The sequence below is a fragment of the Heterocephalus glaber genome, unplaced genomic scaffold, assembly GCF_053883595.1.
Source record: "Heterocephalus glaber isolate CG9 unplaced genomic scaffold, H.glaber_assembly_v1.0 deba00001442, whole genome shotgun sequence".
NCBI classification, from domain to species: domain Eukaryota; kingdom Metazoa; phylum Chordata; class Mammalia; order Rodentia; family Bathyergidae; genus Heterocephalus; species Heterocephalus glaber.
This window is the reverse complement of record NW_028258296.1, coordinates 13,446,306-13,463,200: the sequence shown is the minus strand read 5'-3', so window position 1 is coordinate 13,463,200 and position 16,895 is coordinate 13,446,306. Positions and strand designations below refer to the sequence as shown.

General features: G+C 39.0%; 1 protein-coding gene across 5 annotated transcripts in view; it reads left to right on the top strand.

Moving 5' to 3' along the window:
* Window positions 1-16,895, top strand: part of Zzz3 (zinc finger ZZ-type containing 3) — a 67,443-nt gene that overhangs the window by 6,387 nt on the left and 44,161 nt on the right. For 2 of the 5 annotated variants that reach the window (XM_021255500.2, XM_087212925.1), the window contains exon 3: window positions 475-2,030. The exons of 1 other annotated variant lie outside the window; for it this stretch is intronic. In XM_021255500.2, coding sequence (XP_021111159.1) covers window positions 526-2,030 — 1,505 coding nt within the window. In that variant the 5' untranslated portion in view covers window positions 475-525. Of the gene's footprint in view, window positions 1-474; window positions 2,031-16,895 lie in introns of those variants that run through there. 2 more of the 5 variants (XM_021255501.2, XM_087212926.1) reach the window with 1 other exon arrangement.

Below are 16,895 nucleotides of genomic sequence, written 5' to 3'. Positions count from 1 at the left end.
ATAATAGTAGTGATTAGAATATTTTTGTAAGATAGCTGCTGTATAAATTCAAGGTTGTTACTTTAGTAACCAAGATGAACTCTCACCTTTGGACAGATCTCTTCTGGGTGCTTTGTGCCTGTCTGAGAGAGACAATGCGGGGGTAGGTTAAGGGCGTGGGCTCTGGAGCCCCCCTGCCACTGCTAGCTGTGTGTGACCTTGAACCTTTTTACTCAGACTGTGCCTCAGCCTCGTTTGTAAAAAAGGAATGATAATAGAATCTAAGTGAGTTAATGTATGTTAAACATATAGACAATTTCTGGAGTATATTAAGTGGTTTTTAATTGTTAGTTGGAAATGTTAATTAAAAAAATCTTTTGCCCCATAGTTAATTAATATTGGCTATACTTGGATAAAAAATTATAGGTTTTTGCTTTTGTTTTAGGTATATTAACGATTACCTTTTTTCTCATTATTTTGTTTACATTTTTGAAGGTTTCCCAATGAGTGGATCATGATGACCGTATTGTAGGGACTTGCCATAGTATGGCTGCTTCCCGATCTACTCGTGTTACAAGATCAACAGTGGGGTTAAACGGCTTGGATGAATCTTTTTGTGGTAGAACTTTAAGGAATCGTAGCATTGCTCACCCTGAAGAACTCTCTTCTCATTCTCAAGTACGGTCAAGATCTCCAAAGAAGAGAACAGAGCCTGTGCAAATTCAAAAGGGAAATAATAATGGAAAAACTACTGATTTAAAGCAGCAGAGTACTCGAGATTCATGGGTAAGCCCTAGGAAAAGAGGACTTTCTTCTTGCGAAAAGGATAACCTAGAAAGGCAGGCAATAGAAAATTGTGAGAGAAGGCAAACAGAACCTGTATCACCAGTTTTAAAAAGAATTAAACGTTGTCTTAGATCTGAAGCACCAAACAGTTCAGAAGAAGATTCGCCTATCAAATCAGACAAGGAGTCAGTAGAACAGAGGAGGACAGGAGTGGACAATGATGCAGATATTCAAGGGACTAAACGTGCTTGTCGATGTCTTATACTGGATGATTGTGAGAAAAGGGAAGTTAAAAAGGTGAATGTCAGTGAGGAAGGGCCACTTAATTCTGCAGTAGTTGAAGAAATTACAGGCTGTCTGACTGTCAACGGTGTTGATGACAGTGATTCTGCTGGTATAAACTGTGATGACTGTCAGCCTGGTGGGAACACTAAGCAAAATAGTGCTGGTTCCTATGCATTGCAGGAGAAATCAGTAGCTGAAAATGGGGCTTCGGAAACCCAGACTTCAATGTTCCGTGATAATAGGAGGGACGACAGTTATATAGACCATAACGTGCCTTGCACAAATTCAGAAGTGCAGGTCAAGTTGGAGGACCACAAATTAGGAACTGCCTGCCTGTCTGTGGAGTGTGTTAATCAGCTGACTACTGAGCCAGCTTCAGGCCCCATTTCTGAAATCCAGTCATCTTTAAGGGATTCTGAGGAGGAAGTAGATGTGGTGGGAGATAGCAGTGCCTCAAAAGAGCAGTGTAATGAAAATACCAGTAACATCTTGGATGCAGATCTTGAGAGTATGCCAGTCTCGGAAGAAGCAGAGCCGCCGTCTGTTCTAGATTGCATCTCAGCTCAGATGATGTCTCTGTCAGAACCTCAAGAACATCGGTATACCCTGAGAGCGTCACCACGCAGGGCCACCCCTGCCAGAGCTAGTCCCACTAAAAACAGTTCTCCTTGCAGAGAGAATGGACAATTTGAGGAGAACAATCTTAGTCCCAATGAAACAGGTGCAACTGCTAGTGATAATGTAAGTGAGTCTCCCACAAGTCCTGATGATATTTCTCAAAATGAAAAAGTTTTATGTTGTGACTCTCAAAACTATGGAAGCGAAGGACTAAGTAAGCCACCCTCAGAGGGAAGACTCAGTATCGGACATATGCCACCTGCCAAAGAGAGTGCCAGTCAGCACATTGCAGAAGAGGAAGATGATGATCCTGATGTTTATTACTTTGAATCAGATCATGTGGCACTGAAACACAACAAAGAGTATGTGTAAATATGGTAACCATGAATTCTGCTTTGTTTATTATTCCCCAAGTTTGCAGTATCTATTCATGAATGTCTGGGCATAGTATTTTTGTGATAGCTAAAATTTATGCTTTAGCTGAAATTTTAGGTTTGACATAATTTTTTTTGACTCAAAAACTCCGATAAAAGACTTCAAAACTCAACTTTATTACTCCTCCCTATGACATTATTATGATTTTTCTATTCTGGTGTTTCACATGTCTCAATTAGAAAAGACATGTAGAAACATGGGTGGTAGTGTTTTTGCTTTTTTTCATAAGTTTTATGGATTAGCACAATACATTTTGGTTTATAGTTGTAGAGTTTTATGTAATGTCTGTGCCTTCCAGGTAGTGTAGAACCAATAATGAACATGTAGATGTCATGTAGATATGGGAAATCTAGCAGGCTAGAAATGTACTATTCTCTTAGTTATTTAACATTTAATTCCCTATTAAAATTTTTTATTTAAAAATAAGCTTTATGCATCATTTTTATTTTCATAATTGAAGCAAGGTAGATGTTAGGGTTAAAACTGTGATAATTATATGTTGTAATTAGCATATTAGCAGATTGAGTATGTACTTTGTAGCTCATGTAAAACGTTTGACACAGCTTTTCATGAAGATAAGGGAATATTTATCTCAAAATGTCATCACCTCCCACGTTTACTACAAAGGCACTTTTGTAGATAAAGAATTCCATATCCAACTGGGCATGGTGGTGCATCCCTGTAATCCCAGCACTGGGGAGGCTGAGGCAGGAGAATTGTCATGAGTTTGAGGCCAGCCTGATCTACATAGCAATACCCTGTCTCAAAAATCAAAACAAAATCCATATCCAAATTTTTCTTAGTTTTATTTAGACTTGCTTTAAAGGATCGAAGATAGTAGCACAAATGAATTGGAACTATGTCTCACTAATCCTCAGAGGAACTGTAACCAACAGTGCTCGTCATAAACACTGATCAGCAGTAGAAAAAGACAAATTTACACAATAAGTTTAGTGCCTCTGCTCCTACAGGGAAGGATGAATTAGTATCACAGATTGAGTCAGCTTCAAAAAACTACTTGGATTTGAGGAACCTTCCTCATGTTTTGTTGTCCAAATTCTGATATGTTCAGTTCAAAGTGCCAAATCTTGGTTGTGGGAGATGGTATTCTTTTTGCCATGCATGATAAGGTAGATTTATGTATGGTATTAGAATAGCCTTTTAGCAGAGATCTCCTTTGTGAAAAATTTCCTAAGGCTTCCTTTTAAAATAGAATCTTTTTTTCTTTTGTAATGGGAATCGAACTCAGGGTTTCATGCTTGCCCGGTAGGCACTGTGTCACTGAGCCATGTCCCCGGCCCTAAAATAGTATTTTTGTATTGTAATTAATGCATCACTTTATCTGAGTGTTCTGTTAGGAATGTCATGTATTTACAGTGTTTGAAGTCCAGTTTGAGATAGAAAAACATAATTGTATAAGTGAAATTTTTCAGTTAAAATAAGTGATTACAATTCATATATAGTATCAGTTTTCAAAATTAGGTCATTTCTCTGCAAGTGGAAGAAGCAGAACATGTCTTGGGGAATACTAAAAACTCAAAAAAGTGTGATGTAATTTTCTTTTCTTTTTCTTTCTTTCTTTTTTTTTTTGGTATCAGGGGTCAAACTTGGGACCTTGTGCTTGCGAGGCAGGTGGTGGAACCACTGAGCTAAATCCCCATCCCTGATTTTCTTTTTTCTTGAAATGGATTCTTGCCATATTGCCCAGGCTGGTCTCAAACTCGTGGTCTGAAGTGACCTGCTGTCCAGGCTTCCCCAGTGCCTGGAACTACAGACATGTGACACACCCTGCGCAGCTTAGAGAAATATCAATTTTAAGGGTTTTTGTGTGTGTGTTAGGAATTGATCCCAGGGCCTGGCATATGCCAGGCAAGCACTTTACCATGGAGCTACATCCCCAGTTCTACAAAATGATACATTTTTTTGTTTGTTTTGTTTTTCATAGTTGATCTATTGGTGATGATTCTGAAGGATGATATCCCTTGAAACAGTTATCTAAAGATAGTGGCCAAAGATTTAAAGACTGATGGTCCATGCTTATCAAAAACCAGGAGTATAGTCTCATGGGTTCCTTAGGGTGTGCAGGGTCTCTTGGGATTTCAATGCTAATTGTTAGGATATATTTTCAAATTAGTGTTTAGCTGACTTTTGGCAGAAGAAATCACCCATTCTTGTTTTCTTGCCATGCTTCAAATCTTTTGAAGGTGTCACCCTTGACACTTCATTTTTAACTTTTTTTTCTCTCCTTTTTTTTTCAAGGAATCAAATTAGGGAGAGGAAAGATCATGATTAGCATCTTGGTTAGAGATAGTTTAAAGATCAAGATGTTTGATCATATCAGATATAATTTCTTGCAGTAAAGTCCCTTCTCCTCTCCATTTCCCCAGTCTCATGCTTTTTGACTAGAGTTCAGAGATGATTATATATAATTGTGGCTCTTTTTCTCAAGTTATCATTTTTAATAATATCATGTTACCTGTCTAGTGCTTTTAAGTCTCAAGTAAATTGATGACGATTTGAAAAAGGTGCAAAAAGGCACTTGAGGTTAAAAAAGGCGGGGAGGCATTTGGGGTAGATGGATGATTATCCTCCTCTACACACATTTATGCACACCATATCAAATATTTTTCTTTTCCTTATGCTGTTAGAAAAGTTCTCCAGATAATTGCTTTTTGAAAGTGTGAATTGAACATTGATCAGACTAAACATGAATGTCTCCATTGGAAAGGAATGCTAGCCAGTACTCCCCCCCCACCCCAACCGGGGATTGAACTTGGGTCCTTGCGCTTGCGAGGCAGGCAGTGGAACCACTGAGCTAAATCCCCCGGCCTAGCTAGTACTTCTTGATAGCCAGCTTTAAAAATAGATTATTATTATAAAATACTGAGCATGGTGCAGCCAGGAGGCCATAATTCTACCTTATTCTGTTCAGACTTTATTCTGAGCTAATGAGCATTTAATCAGTAGCTTTTTGTCTGGGTATTCAACTTTTAATTTATTCCTCTTGTTTGCAAGGATATCACTTGTAATTAGTTGTGTTTGGAAAAAGTACTGTGTGTGGTCCTAGCCTTAGACCTGACTCTTGGTGAATTTTAGACCACACGCCTGGGAAATGAGTCTGCGGGTACCCTGGGCATTTACCTGTTGCTTGTCTAGATGTCATTCCACATCTCTGGCACATTTGTCCATGTTGTATTTTGTGTATTTATTTTTTCCAAATGGAGCACTTTACTGTGAGCAAGAGACTAGAGAGTATCTTTTTCTCTGGAAAATTCCTGCTTATTGCAGCTTATATCACAAACATGCTTTCTCACAGGTTTGGGCATGAGAGTCAGGAGCAGTATACTTTCTCTCATAGGTCTCGCTATGTAGCCCAGGCTGGCCTCAAACTCCCAAGCACTGGAATTATAGGAATGCGCCACCGTGCCCAGCAAGAATAGACTCTGTTAAAATTAAGTAATACTTAATGACTCCTTTTGTAGCCTAAAGCCTGGTTAACTGAGATTCTTTGCCTAACTATGGTTGTCCTTTCTGTTTAGGAATTGATGTTTTGCTGATTTTGAATCAGAAACCATGGAGTGAATCTTTTCAAGTTTAGAAGTTCTGGGGCCAGGGATGTAGCTCAGTGGCGCTGTGCCCACCTGCCTGGCAAGTGCAAGGTCCTGAGTTCAATCCCCTGTAATCCCCCAACCCTCAACAACCCCCCCCCCCCCCCCCCCCCGATAAAATGTTTTGAAGTTCTGGCTGTAGGAAGCCAGGTCCTGGGCTTTTTTGTTTAGAACTTTTCTTCCAATTCAAAAGGTATTCACTGGAAAATAAATTTTTGAAATGAAAATGTGATTTGGTCTGCTGCCTCTAAATTCTCATTGTGAGCCCAGTGTGGGTGGCAACTGCCTGTAATCTCAGCAATTGGGAGGATGAGGCAGAAGGATCACTGAGTTCGAGGCCAGGTTGAACTACATAGTGAGTCTGCTTCAGAACAACCAAAAAAAAAAAAGCTTCCATACATTTTTATTGTGTGACATTACATACATCAGTTTATATTTAAAAGGGCTTGAATAGCTCCATTTAAGGATCTTTGGTATTAATTGTAACCTTTCACGTACAGATAGAATATGAGAAGTCAAATGTAGTTTGTAGATTTTTGAAACCTTGCCAAGACTTAATTCATTGATAACAAGTTGCATTTATACCATGTAATAAGTTCCCAGCTTATGAACATGTGAGGTGGTAATTGCTTATGTAAATGTACTGATCAGAACAATCAGTACATAAATGTACTGTACTCCAGGTGAGACTCTTAAACATTAAAGAATATTTCTAAGAATTGCAGTTTTGAACTTGGTTCTGTGCAAACATTAATGATACTAAATAATTTTAATATGTCCTTCAGTTGCACAGTGCTTATTTACTAATCAATGAAACATAAGGATATTTTCATCAATTTCAGAAGCTGCATAGAGAAAAATTTACGTTCGTTCTTAAGATCATTTCTTGAGCGTCTGCTTTTACTGTTGGTCAAAGTAATTTCTTTCAAGGGGCGAGAACTTCAGTACCATGAATGGAAAACACTGGAAGAGTCATTCTACTGTGGATAATTTTACATTTTACCATGTTTCATGATTTACCAAGCAATTTCATTTGGTTTCTTGTTTGACCCTCATGACAGTTTGGAAATAAATGGGATAGGTGGAATTGTACAGTCTACATTTCCTATCTCATTAAAGTTTTTCGGTTACTTATAGTATCATAACAAGGGCTAGAGATTAGCTCAGTGCTACAGCCCTTGCCTAGCTTGCCTGAACCCTTGGATTCCATCCCCAACACCACAAAAACTAATAAAAAAGCATCATGAATTAGATCTAGAAATGTGATCAAACTTCTGAGCTCTAGTCTGACCTCTGCCTGGATATCTGATCCCTTGAGGGCTTATTCCATGGATTTTGGGGTTTGGAGGTTAGGAACCCCTATAGAGCAATCTTGGGTGCTCAGTTGTCAAGAATTCTTCACCTGGAGGTTAAGCTCTGTAATTATAGTCACGATTGTCTTGTTTTTACCTGTCAGAATCAGCATGATAGGTAAGTAACCTATTTAAATTATTGAATGCAACACTTTTCATGTTTGCTGTTTTATTTATTTTTTTCATGTTCACTGTTTTAAAGAACATCTTGGTAGTCTGTCTGTGAAGAACAAATTGGGCAGTTAAGAAAAACTATAATCATAGTGTTGGCTGGGAAGGCTCATACCGGGTACAGCTTCTCAACTCATTGGAAAAAGCTGTGGGGTAATAGCCACAGTGGCCCCAGCTGTGGCCACAGACTAGTATGAGGAGAGGTACAGCTGCCTTCAGTATAAACATTCCTTTGTTGTAGGAAGCCATCGAGCAATTGAAGATTTAGTGAATTCTTTGCGTTTTCCTTTGAATACCAACTTCTTTTATTTCAGCTAAAGTGGATGGTTTCTAAAAGTGATTCTCTGTGTGATTTGAGTATTTTTTAACAAGTATAATGGAATCTTCTTGATGTAGCTTCATCTTTGCTGACAGAGATTGTGTAGTTAACATTTTTCTAGCATCACTGCCAAACTAGGTCTATTTTTATCCTGTTACATGATTTTTGGGCCACTCTTTATGTTCCTATAACTTAGCTTCTGTGTTCTTTTCTAAATTCTGTGGCTTATTATTTTCTTCATTTTTGTTGACTTTGATTAATCTCTTGTATATCATGGTACTTGTCTCTATTAGCTCAGCCTCCCCTTCTCATGGACTACTGTTCTCTTTGAATTTAGAAATCAGAATAACCAAGCTTGTCCAAATGAAGTCTTATGATTCTTGACTGATGCACCAAGGAGTAAATGAACACATACAGTAGTATGTGCATGTAGGTCTTGTTTGTATTGCATGGGGTCTTGTTTTGCTTTGTTTTGTTTTTGTTTGAGGTAAGGTCTTGCTATGAACAGGGCTTGAACTTTCAAGAGGTTGTTTTTTTGGTACTGGGGATCGAACTTAGGACCTTGCGCTTGTGAGGCAGGCGGCGGCACTGCTGAGCTGAATCCCTGGCCTGGGCTTGAACTTCTGTCCTCTTGCCTTAGCCTCCTGAGTAGCTGGGATTACAGGTGTGCACCACCACACCCAGATAGGATGTTTGTTTTCTGGATTGTTTGCTTTCTGGTTTAGAGGCTGTTTGATGCAAGTCACCAAATACATAAATCCCAAATGGAGAAACAAGTTATTTCTTTAAAAGACTCACTTAGCAATAAAACACATCTAAACCATTATTTACCACATTGAGACTAATTGATGCTTAGTCTTCAGATGCAGAAATTTATTTCAGTAGTATATGGAAAAACAGTTTTTCTTTCTATACTTATACCACGTTCAGTGCTTCTCTTCTGTTTTTTCTTTTCTGGTACCGGGGATTGAACTCAGGACCTTGTGCTTGCCAGGCAGGCGCGGCCCCACTCAGCTAAATCCACAGCCCCAGTGCTTCTGATACCACAGGCATAAAAAATCAACTGGTTTTCTCTATACTCATACGCAACACTTTTGTGCAGTTTTTACTTTTTATTAGTCCATGTTTGCAGTACATAATGATCATATTCCTCATGAGCAGTTGGTGCATGGACCTAACACATCTGAATTTTTTCCATCGCTTTCCCCTTCCCCTCTGAGAAAGATCTATCTCCCTACTTTCAATTCTGTAACTTAACTCTTTGTTTATATTCATGCAGTATTTAAACTTGCATGGCGGACATATAGATGGTATGTCATTCAAGTTCTTTTATTCTTGTGCTTTAAAAAGTGTGGTATTTATTTTGGCAGGGTGTTTATTTGGGAATGAGCTTGGTCCTGTTAAACATACTTTCTCTGCTTTGTTACAAGAAGTCCAGAATGGCCTGTCCTCTAGCTCTGGGGTGGCCTTGCTCCTGTGGCTTGGTATTTGTGGTGACTGGGTTAAGGAGCCTTTATCCCTGCTGGTTGAAACCTCGGTGATTCTCGCCTTGTGAGAATGTAGTTTTCTTTGTGTAGTCTGTGGAATCTCAGTATGTTATGTATGTGCAGCTTTGAACTCAGCCAAATCCAGTAGATTCTGCGTTGTGGTTTTCTGTGTTCTTGCCTCCTCTTCAGTGCTTCCTGCATGTATTCTAGCTGCCTCTGCTTCTCCCGACTATTTCTGGTCTCTGTTCAGAGTGCTCGCAGTGCTCCTAAGCAGCGAGGCCAAGTGCAGGCCTTTCCTCAGTGGCCACTGTCTCAGACCACAGCCCAGCACTGGCTAGTCCAGTGTGCCAGGAAGCAGTTCTGTATTTCCTCCAGTTTCCTGCTTGCCTGTGGCATATGAGCCGTTCAATGTTCATGATGCCGTCACTACTGTACGCAGATGTCTCTGATTGGATGTCGATGTGCACTCATTGTTTCCTTTTTATAGCACCCACCTCAGCCTGCAGTTCGAACATTTGGAAATTATTATTATTACCACTACTGTGGTTGATGTTATTTGGTAGGCTGGGGATTGAACCCAGTGGCTCACATATGCTAGGCAAGTGCTCTACAACTAACCTATATCCCCAGCCCTGGAAATTATTACCTGTTTCTGAGACGTTTGTGACAGTAAAGGGTAACTTTTATTTATACTTTAAAGATTAGTCTTAAGAAAAATTTTAATGAAAAAGCTGAAGACCAAAATTGGAATAATAGAAATTTTAATTGAAGAATGAAGCTAAGTGAAAAGGTTACATAATTGGAAGTAGGGAGATAGATCTTTCTCAGAGGGGAAGGGAATCAAGAAATGGAGAGAGGAGGGAGAAGGGGTGAAAAAAATTCAGGTGTATTATGAACACGCACCAACTCCCCATGAGGAATGTGATATTCTGTACTACAAACATGGACGAACAGAAATTTACTGGAAATTCTAAAAAATTAATTTACTTTGCTTTTTTTCTTTTAGTTATGTTGATTGTTGCTGTGGTTGGAGCAAAAGTAAAACTGGTTTACTGTTTGAGATGAGGTTATGAGATAAATAAAAGAGAAAGTGACATCAGAGAAGATACAAAACAATGCTAGGTTCTGGAAGGTCATCATGAGAGATGAATGTGAATGAGTCATGTTACTGGTTTTTTGTTGGCTATTTCTGTTAGATTTTTCAGGACCGAATTTGCTGACCAGTATTTTCAGATAGCCATGGTGAATGTACCCCTTTAGTATTACTTTCAGGTTTGGTATGGCCTCATACATGGTTTTCTTTTTCTTTTTTATTTTTTTGATACCGGGGATCGAACTCCGGACCTTGCGCTTGTGAGGCAGGCCGGTGGCACCACTGAGCTAAATCCCTGGCCCGGTTTTCTTTTTAAATAAAATTAAATGCAGAATATTTTGAAAAAATTTATTTTCCTGATGTAATTTCTACCATTTTATTTGAAAAATTTGATTTATCTTTTTTTTTCTTTGCGGCTTTTCACTTGTCCTACATTACCTTTTGTCTTAGTTTTGATACTGTTCATGTATTTTAAGAGTCTTCAAAATACAGGCACATATTGTGTTTAAATTTTTAGTTTGAGGGAAAGGTTTATGCTGGTTTATGTATTTAATAGTTTATTAATGAGGGTTAGAAGATTGAAAAAGATTACAGTCAAAATGAAAACATTGCTTCTTTTTAGGCGATACATAATTGTATATATTTATGGGTAGAGCATTGATAATTCAATACATGTATGTATGTAATGATTAGATTGGGAAAATTGATAGGTCCGTTGCCTCAGTTATCATTTCTTTATGTTGGGAACATTCAAAAGTTTTATTAGCTATTTTGAAATCCATAATTAATTTTTGTCCCCTGTGGTTAACTTACTGGGCTATAGAACATTAGAAGTTATTCCTCCTAGCCAACTGCACCCCATCCCCATTAACTACCTTCTCTCTCCCGCCTCGGCCTTGGTTCCCCACCTCTGGTGACTGTTCTACTTTCTACTGAAGTATCTTAGTAAACATTTCAAAAGATTCATACTTATGTGAAGAACCAACTTAAATGAAACAAGTATAATATTTCATTCCATAAGTAGTTTTTTTCTGAAATGCCAGTCATAAATAGATAATGATTTTATTGATTGAATGGTTGTAGTCCTGGGGTTTGAACCCATATGGCTTTCATGCTGAGCTACATTTTTAGCCCTGTTTGAGACAGGGTTTCTTCCTCTAAGTTGCCCAGGTAAAACTTGTACTTGGGATCTTCCTGCCTCAGCCTGTCACCATGCTGGGATTTATGTCCAGTTAATGGTTTTTTAAGTTGCTATTTTATTTAAATCTAGACTCTCAATATAGTCCTGCATTTTATTTTTAAATATTAAAGGCCAGATGATTGGACTAGATTTGAAGAGCCTTCAGCCTCTTCCCACAATGCTGTACCTTTAACTTTTGTGGTTGTTTTCTTAGCTATAAACAATGTTAGGCATATTGGTTTCTGTAATTCTGATAACTGTAGTACAGACATGCTTTTGAGTTTGTGCCTTTCTCTGCTCTTCCCTCACCTTTGGCACTGCTTAGGTTTTAGTTACTGGCTTGCTTACTTCTCATGCTCTGTCTGCCTGTTTTCACTCACCGTGGTGGTGTGATTCCCATCTGTATGGGTGGATTTCCACTCCCTCACTCAGGTATTCCTTGGTTTCAGACCATTTACTAGATATCTCCATTTCCAAGTTATACACACGGTAAACTCAGTGGAACTTGTCTGAAAATGAACTTAGCAGTTTCCTGCACACCCACACCCAACGTTCAGGGCTTTTTCCTTCGTTTGGCAGAGTCTAGAGAAAGTGTTGTTCAGCTCCCCGCCCCCGCACCAGTCTAGCTGCTTCCACTGTTTCTTTGTCAAGTGTAGATCACTGACTGTCTTTTTACTGGGTTACTGGAAATGCTTGTTTGCTTTCTGGGGTAGCAGTTTACTGCTTCCCCAGTGGACTCATAAACTTAGCTAAAGTAAACATCTTAGAATGAAGTCTTTAAAATGCAGTACTGCCTGATTTAAGGCACTCTCTTAATCTCTGCTTGTCACTGTCAGTCCATAACCAGATTAAGCCTTGATTTCCTTGAATTCTTTAAAAATTGTTCTCCTTCCTCCAGGCCTGTCAGATGCCTCACTGCCCACTCTAGCCTGCCTTCTCCCCATTTCCTTGGTTACGAGGGAGAGAAGGCCCCATCGATGTAAACGTCACATTCTCTGAGAAATTTTCATTTTCTTACCAAGACAGTTTATTTGCTTCTTGTACACTATTGTATCAAGTTATTATTGCCTGTGAATATATGCAGTAGAGTCTAGGTTTTGAGGGAACCATGGATGATGTATCAGTGGAGAAATTTGAAGCCTTATTCTGCTTTGAAAATGTCGAAACCAAAAAAAAAAAAAAGCCAGGTGTGCTGACACAATTCCGTCACAGGGAGGCAGGAGAATGGCCCAGAATTTGAGACCAGCCTGGGCAACATAGTGACTTCAAAGCCAGCCTCTGAACTATGTAGCGAGACCTTGTCTCAAAAAACATGATGTCAGAAAAATTTAACATACTTCTCATAGTAAAAACTTTTTTCCTCCAGTACTGGGGATTGAACGCCATGCCTTCCCACTGAGCTACAACCTAGCACTTTTTGTTGTTGTTGTTGTTTTGGAGACGGCCTCACTACATTGCCCAGGCTGGACTGAAACTTGCAACCTTCCTACCTTGGCCACCCAGAGAGCTGGGATTACAGGTGTGTGCTCCAGGTCTGGCAACACTTTTATACTACTGGTTTGTCTTTTAAGATTCTGAATTTATGTAGTATTTGTGATATTTTTATTTTTATTTGAAAAGGTCTAGACTTTGCATTTTTATTTTATTTTTTAAATTTTTTCTTTTGGTACCGGGGATCGAACTCGGGTCCTTGGGCTTGCACAGCAGGCAGCGAAACCACTGAGCTAAATCCCCAGCCCTAGACTTTGCATTTTTAGAAGTGTGAATAAATTCATAATCACTCACATAGTTCATTAAACTTCTGTATAAAGAAAGTTAGTTTGAGGGTAGTTTCATGTTCGGAATAGATGGTCTGGTTGTATTCTGGATTATGGTATGAATTGTCTTGAATGCATTATCAAGTGGTAAAGCAATAGTTTTATATTGCTGTAGGAGAAATATAAATTCAGTTGTTGATACTAGACTCCAAAGAGAAGTCATTGCAATGTAAAATGTTTGTTACTATCACAACAAAAATTTATATGATTTTAAATCCTTTTATAGTTATGCCAGTAGCCTTTAGTAACCCTAAAGAATGCTGAGAATTTGGTTGAGGGTGCCATTATTGATTCCAGGGACTTGAGGGAATAACAGTGTCGGTTGTAGAAGATTGTGCTCAGCTTTCTTTGTAAACTCATAGTTTTGTGTAGATGTTAAGAATAATTTAAAATGGCTTGGCCTATGTCCTCGTAGTACCGTGAAATGACAGCATACATACAGCCTAACAGATATACATGGTGGCTGTACTTGAGCTATAATTGCCTGTAACAGTATCAGTTTATAGCCAAAAGGTACTAATTTGCCTTTGTTACACAGTAACAGATGTGACAGTGGTTGTTTTATAGAATGGATGACCTGAAATTCCCCAGTGGAGGCAAACATGTGGATCACGATCCGACTGGTGGGCAGAGTTTTTTTTCTTGATGATTTTGAAACTTAAAATACCATAATACAGTTGCTTTCAGCTTCCTGCTTTAAGAGAAAAGTCCATAGTTTTGTTATACAGATTTAGAAGAGCAAGCACTAGGAACAGATGGACATTTCCTCTTTAAGTTTTGTTTCTTCAAAGCCTCAGTCTTTAATGAGAGAAAAGGCTATTAAAATGTGATTGAAAAATACTGCCAGGGCCCGGGGATTTAGCTCAGTGGTTCCACCACCTGCTTTGCAAGCGCAAGGTCCCAAGTTTGATCCCTGGTACCAAAAAAAAAAAAGAAAGAAAAAAAGAAAAATACTGCCAGGCAAGCTGGGGATGTAGCTCAGTGGCGCCACAGCTGCCTGACAAGTGCAAGGTCCTGAGTCCAATTCCCAGTACCAGGAAAAAACAGGTTTTTGTAAAATTCCCTGTGAAAAGCATTCAAGTTCAGTAACTAGTAAGAAACCTCTTTAAGTTACTTAAAACCAGAAAATAAAACTAGAGTAGGCAGAGCTCGTTTTAGAAAGTTAGTTGGTTGCAGGAATCAGAAACTCATTCAGTATCTCAAGCAAAAAAAAGAGATTTATTTTACTAAATTTTATCAATGTGAATAATTATGCATATTAATGGTGATAGTGTGATATGTCAATACTTGCATACAATGTCTACAGATTAAATTAAAAAGGTTTATTTTAAATAAACAACAGTAGATAACCTTTTGGCTATCCCAGGTGAGGAATTAGGCTAAGGCCATAGGAAATTATGACCTGCTAGTATTAAAGATGATGTATGCTTTCTTACCTCAGCTTCTCTGTGTAGTACAGACCACAGTTTCTCTTTTTTATTCATATTGTTTGCAATTTCCTTCTGTCTCCCTGTAATATCAAGTGCAAACAGCACTGGCTTCCTACTCTGCCAGCTCTGTACCCAGGCCTCATGGCCCCAGAGCTTCCCCGAATTCTCTGAAGAGAACCTGGGCATTGATGTGCAGTAGATCGTTTCCCCTGGGGCAGGTCTTCACCTTTGGCAGGATTATCAGTTGCCAGGGATGTGATGCTGAAATAAGAAACAACAAAACCAAATAGATCAGTGGGTATATAGACGGCTAAGCATGCCTACCAGAGATCCTGTGGTCTTTGAGTCACATTGTGTCCTCTGTCAGCTAGGTGACTATTACAGGGGATGTGGGCTCTTTATACATTGCTAGTCCAAATGGAAGATGGTGTACCCCTGTGGAAGGCAGCTTAGTGGGTCCCTCAGTGAGTTAAACGTGGCCTGTTACCCGCAGTTCCACCTGTGGATACATAGCCCAAATAATTAAAAATTGGTATTCAAACAGTAAATACATAGATGTTCATAGCAGCACAATAGCTAAATGTCCATCCACTGACAAATGGATATAAAGGGATTATATCAGTATGATGAAATATTACTCAGCTGGACGTGGTGGTGCAAGCCTGTAATCTCAGCACTGGGAAAGCTGAGGCAGGAGAATCATGAGTTTGAGGCCAGTCTGGGTTATACAGATCAAGGCTGGCCTGGACTGCCTAGTGAGATCTTGTCTAAAGAAAACAAAACAAAGCCCACCTGTAATCCCAACACTAGGGAGGCTGAGGCAGGAGGATTGCTACAAGTTCAAGGCCAGCCTGGACTACATAGCAAGACCCTGTCTCAAAAAAATAAAACAAAAAAGAAAAACAAAACAAGAATGAGGTACCAACATGTGGTACAGAATGAATGAATCCTGAAAACTGTCTAAGAAGCCAGACACAGTCACATGCTTTGATGCCATTCATATGAAATATCCAGATCTGGTGAATGCATTGAGACAGCAGATTAATGACTTCCAGGGCCCGAGGGAAGGTGAACTAAGAGGTTTAGGGTTTCCTCTTCTCCTGATGAAAACGTTGTGAAACTAGGTGGCTGCACGACTCTGTAAAGGTTCTAAATACTGTGAAATTGCGTATTTTAAAGTGGTTAAGATGGTAAATTTTATATTGTGTATATTTACCACTATAAAAATGCAAAAAAAATTAGTGGGGTCATTATGAGCACAGTAGGATATGTTTGGATAATCCACTGGGAGATGGGAAGGAAATGCTGTTTGTGTTTCTTCTCATGAAGGATTTCTGGGGTTTCTGTATATACACTGCTTTATAATGTACGTCATTGCGGTGAACAGTTTACAACTAGGCATGCATATATATTGGGAGCATGCCTCACAAATTTTATTTTATTATTTTACTAGTAGAGATGTGCTTAGAACAAAAAATATGGAAACCATTTTGTTTTTTGCTTTTTTGAGACAGGGTCTTGCTGTGTAGTTTAGGCTGGCCTTAAACTCACTATGTGGCCCAGGCTGCCCTTGAACTCATGGTGATCCTCCTGCCCCAGCCTCTTGGGTGCTGGGATTACAGGTGTGCACTGCCATACCTGGCAGAAACCATTGTTTTTAATGAAGAAAAAACAATGACTGATGAATCAGTTATTTGCCTTAATATTTAGGGGAAATTTTTAAAGATAATACCAGATTCTGTCAAAGCAAACACTTCATAGAATACTAGAAATACATTTAAAGAAATGACAGGACTCTGCCAGCATTCATTTAACAGTGGAAATAATTTGAGTTACCTTTAGCCAAATCATGTGATATATAATTAGGCTGATGTTTTAACCACTTAACAGTTTACCGTGCCTGGCTGAAGGTGGACGTTCTTAAGAAGGGCACAGAGTGACCTAGCATGGTGGTGCACACCTGTAATCCCAACACTCAGAGGCTAAGGCAGAAGGGTCACTGAGTTTGATGCCAGCCTGGCCCACATAGTTCAAGACCAGCCTGAACTACATAGTGAGACTCTGTTCCCCCCACCCCCACCCCACCCTCTTGGGGATTAGAGACTTGTGAATATTCCTTATAGTAGGAAGTTACACAGCCGACAGATAAAGATAGTAAATATGAGCACTAAATACTTAAAAATATTAGCAGTTGGGGGTCAGGGGAAGGAATCATGATTTCTAAAGTGCAGAGGAAGGAAACATGACTGAGGAATTTTTAAAGAGTTGTATTTTTAGGTGAAAGTAGGCTTTTTAAAGCAGTTTTAGGTTTACTGAAAAATTATGAAGCTACTAT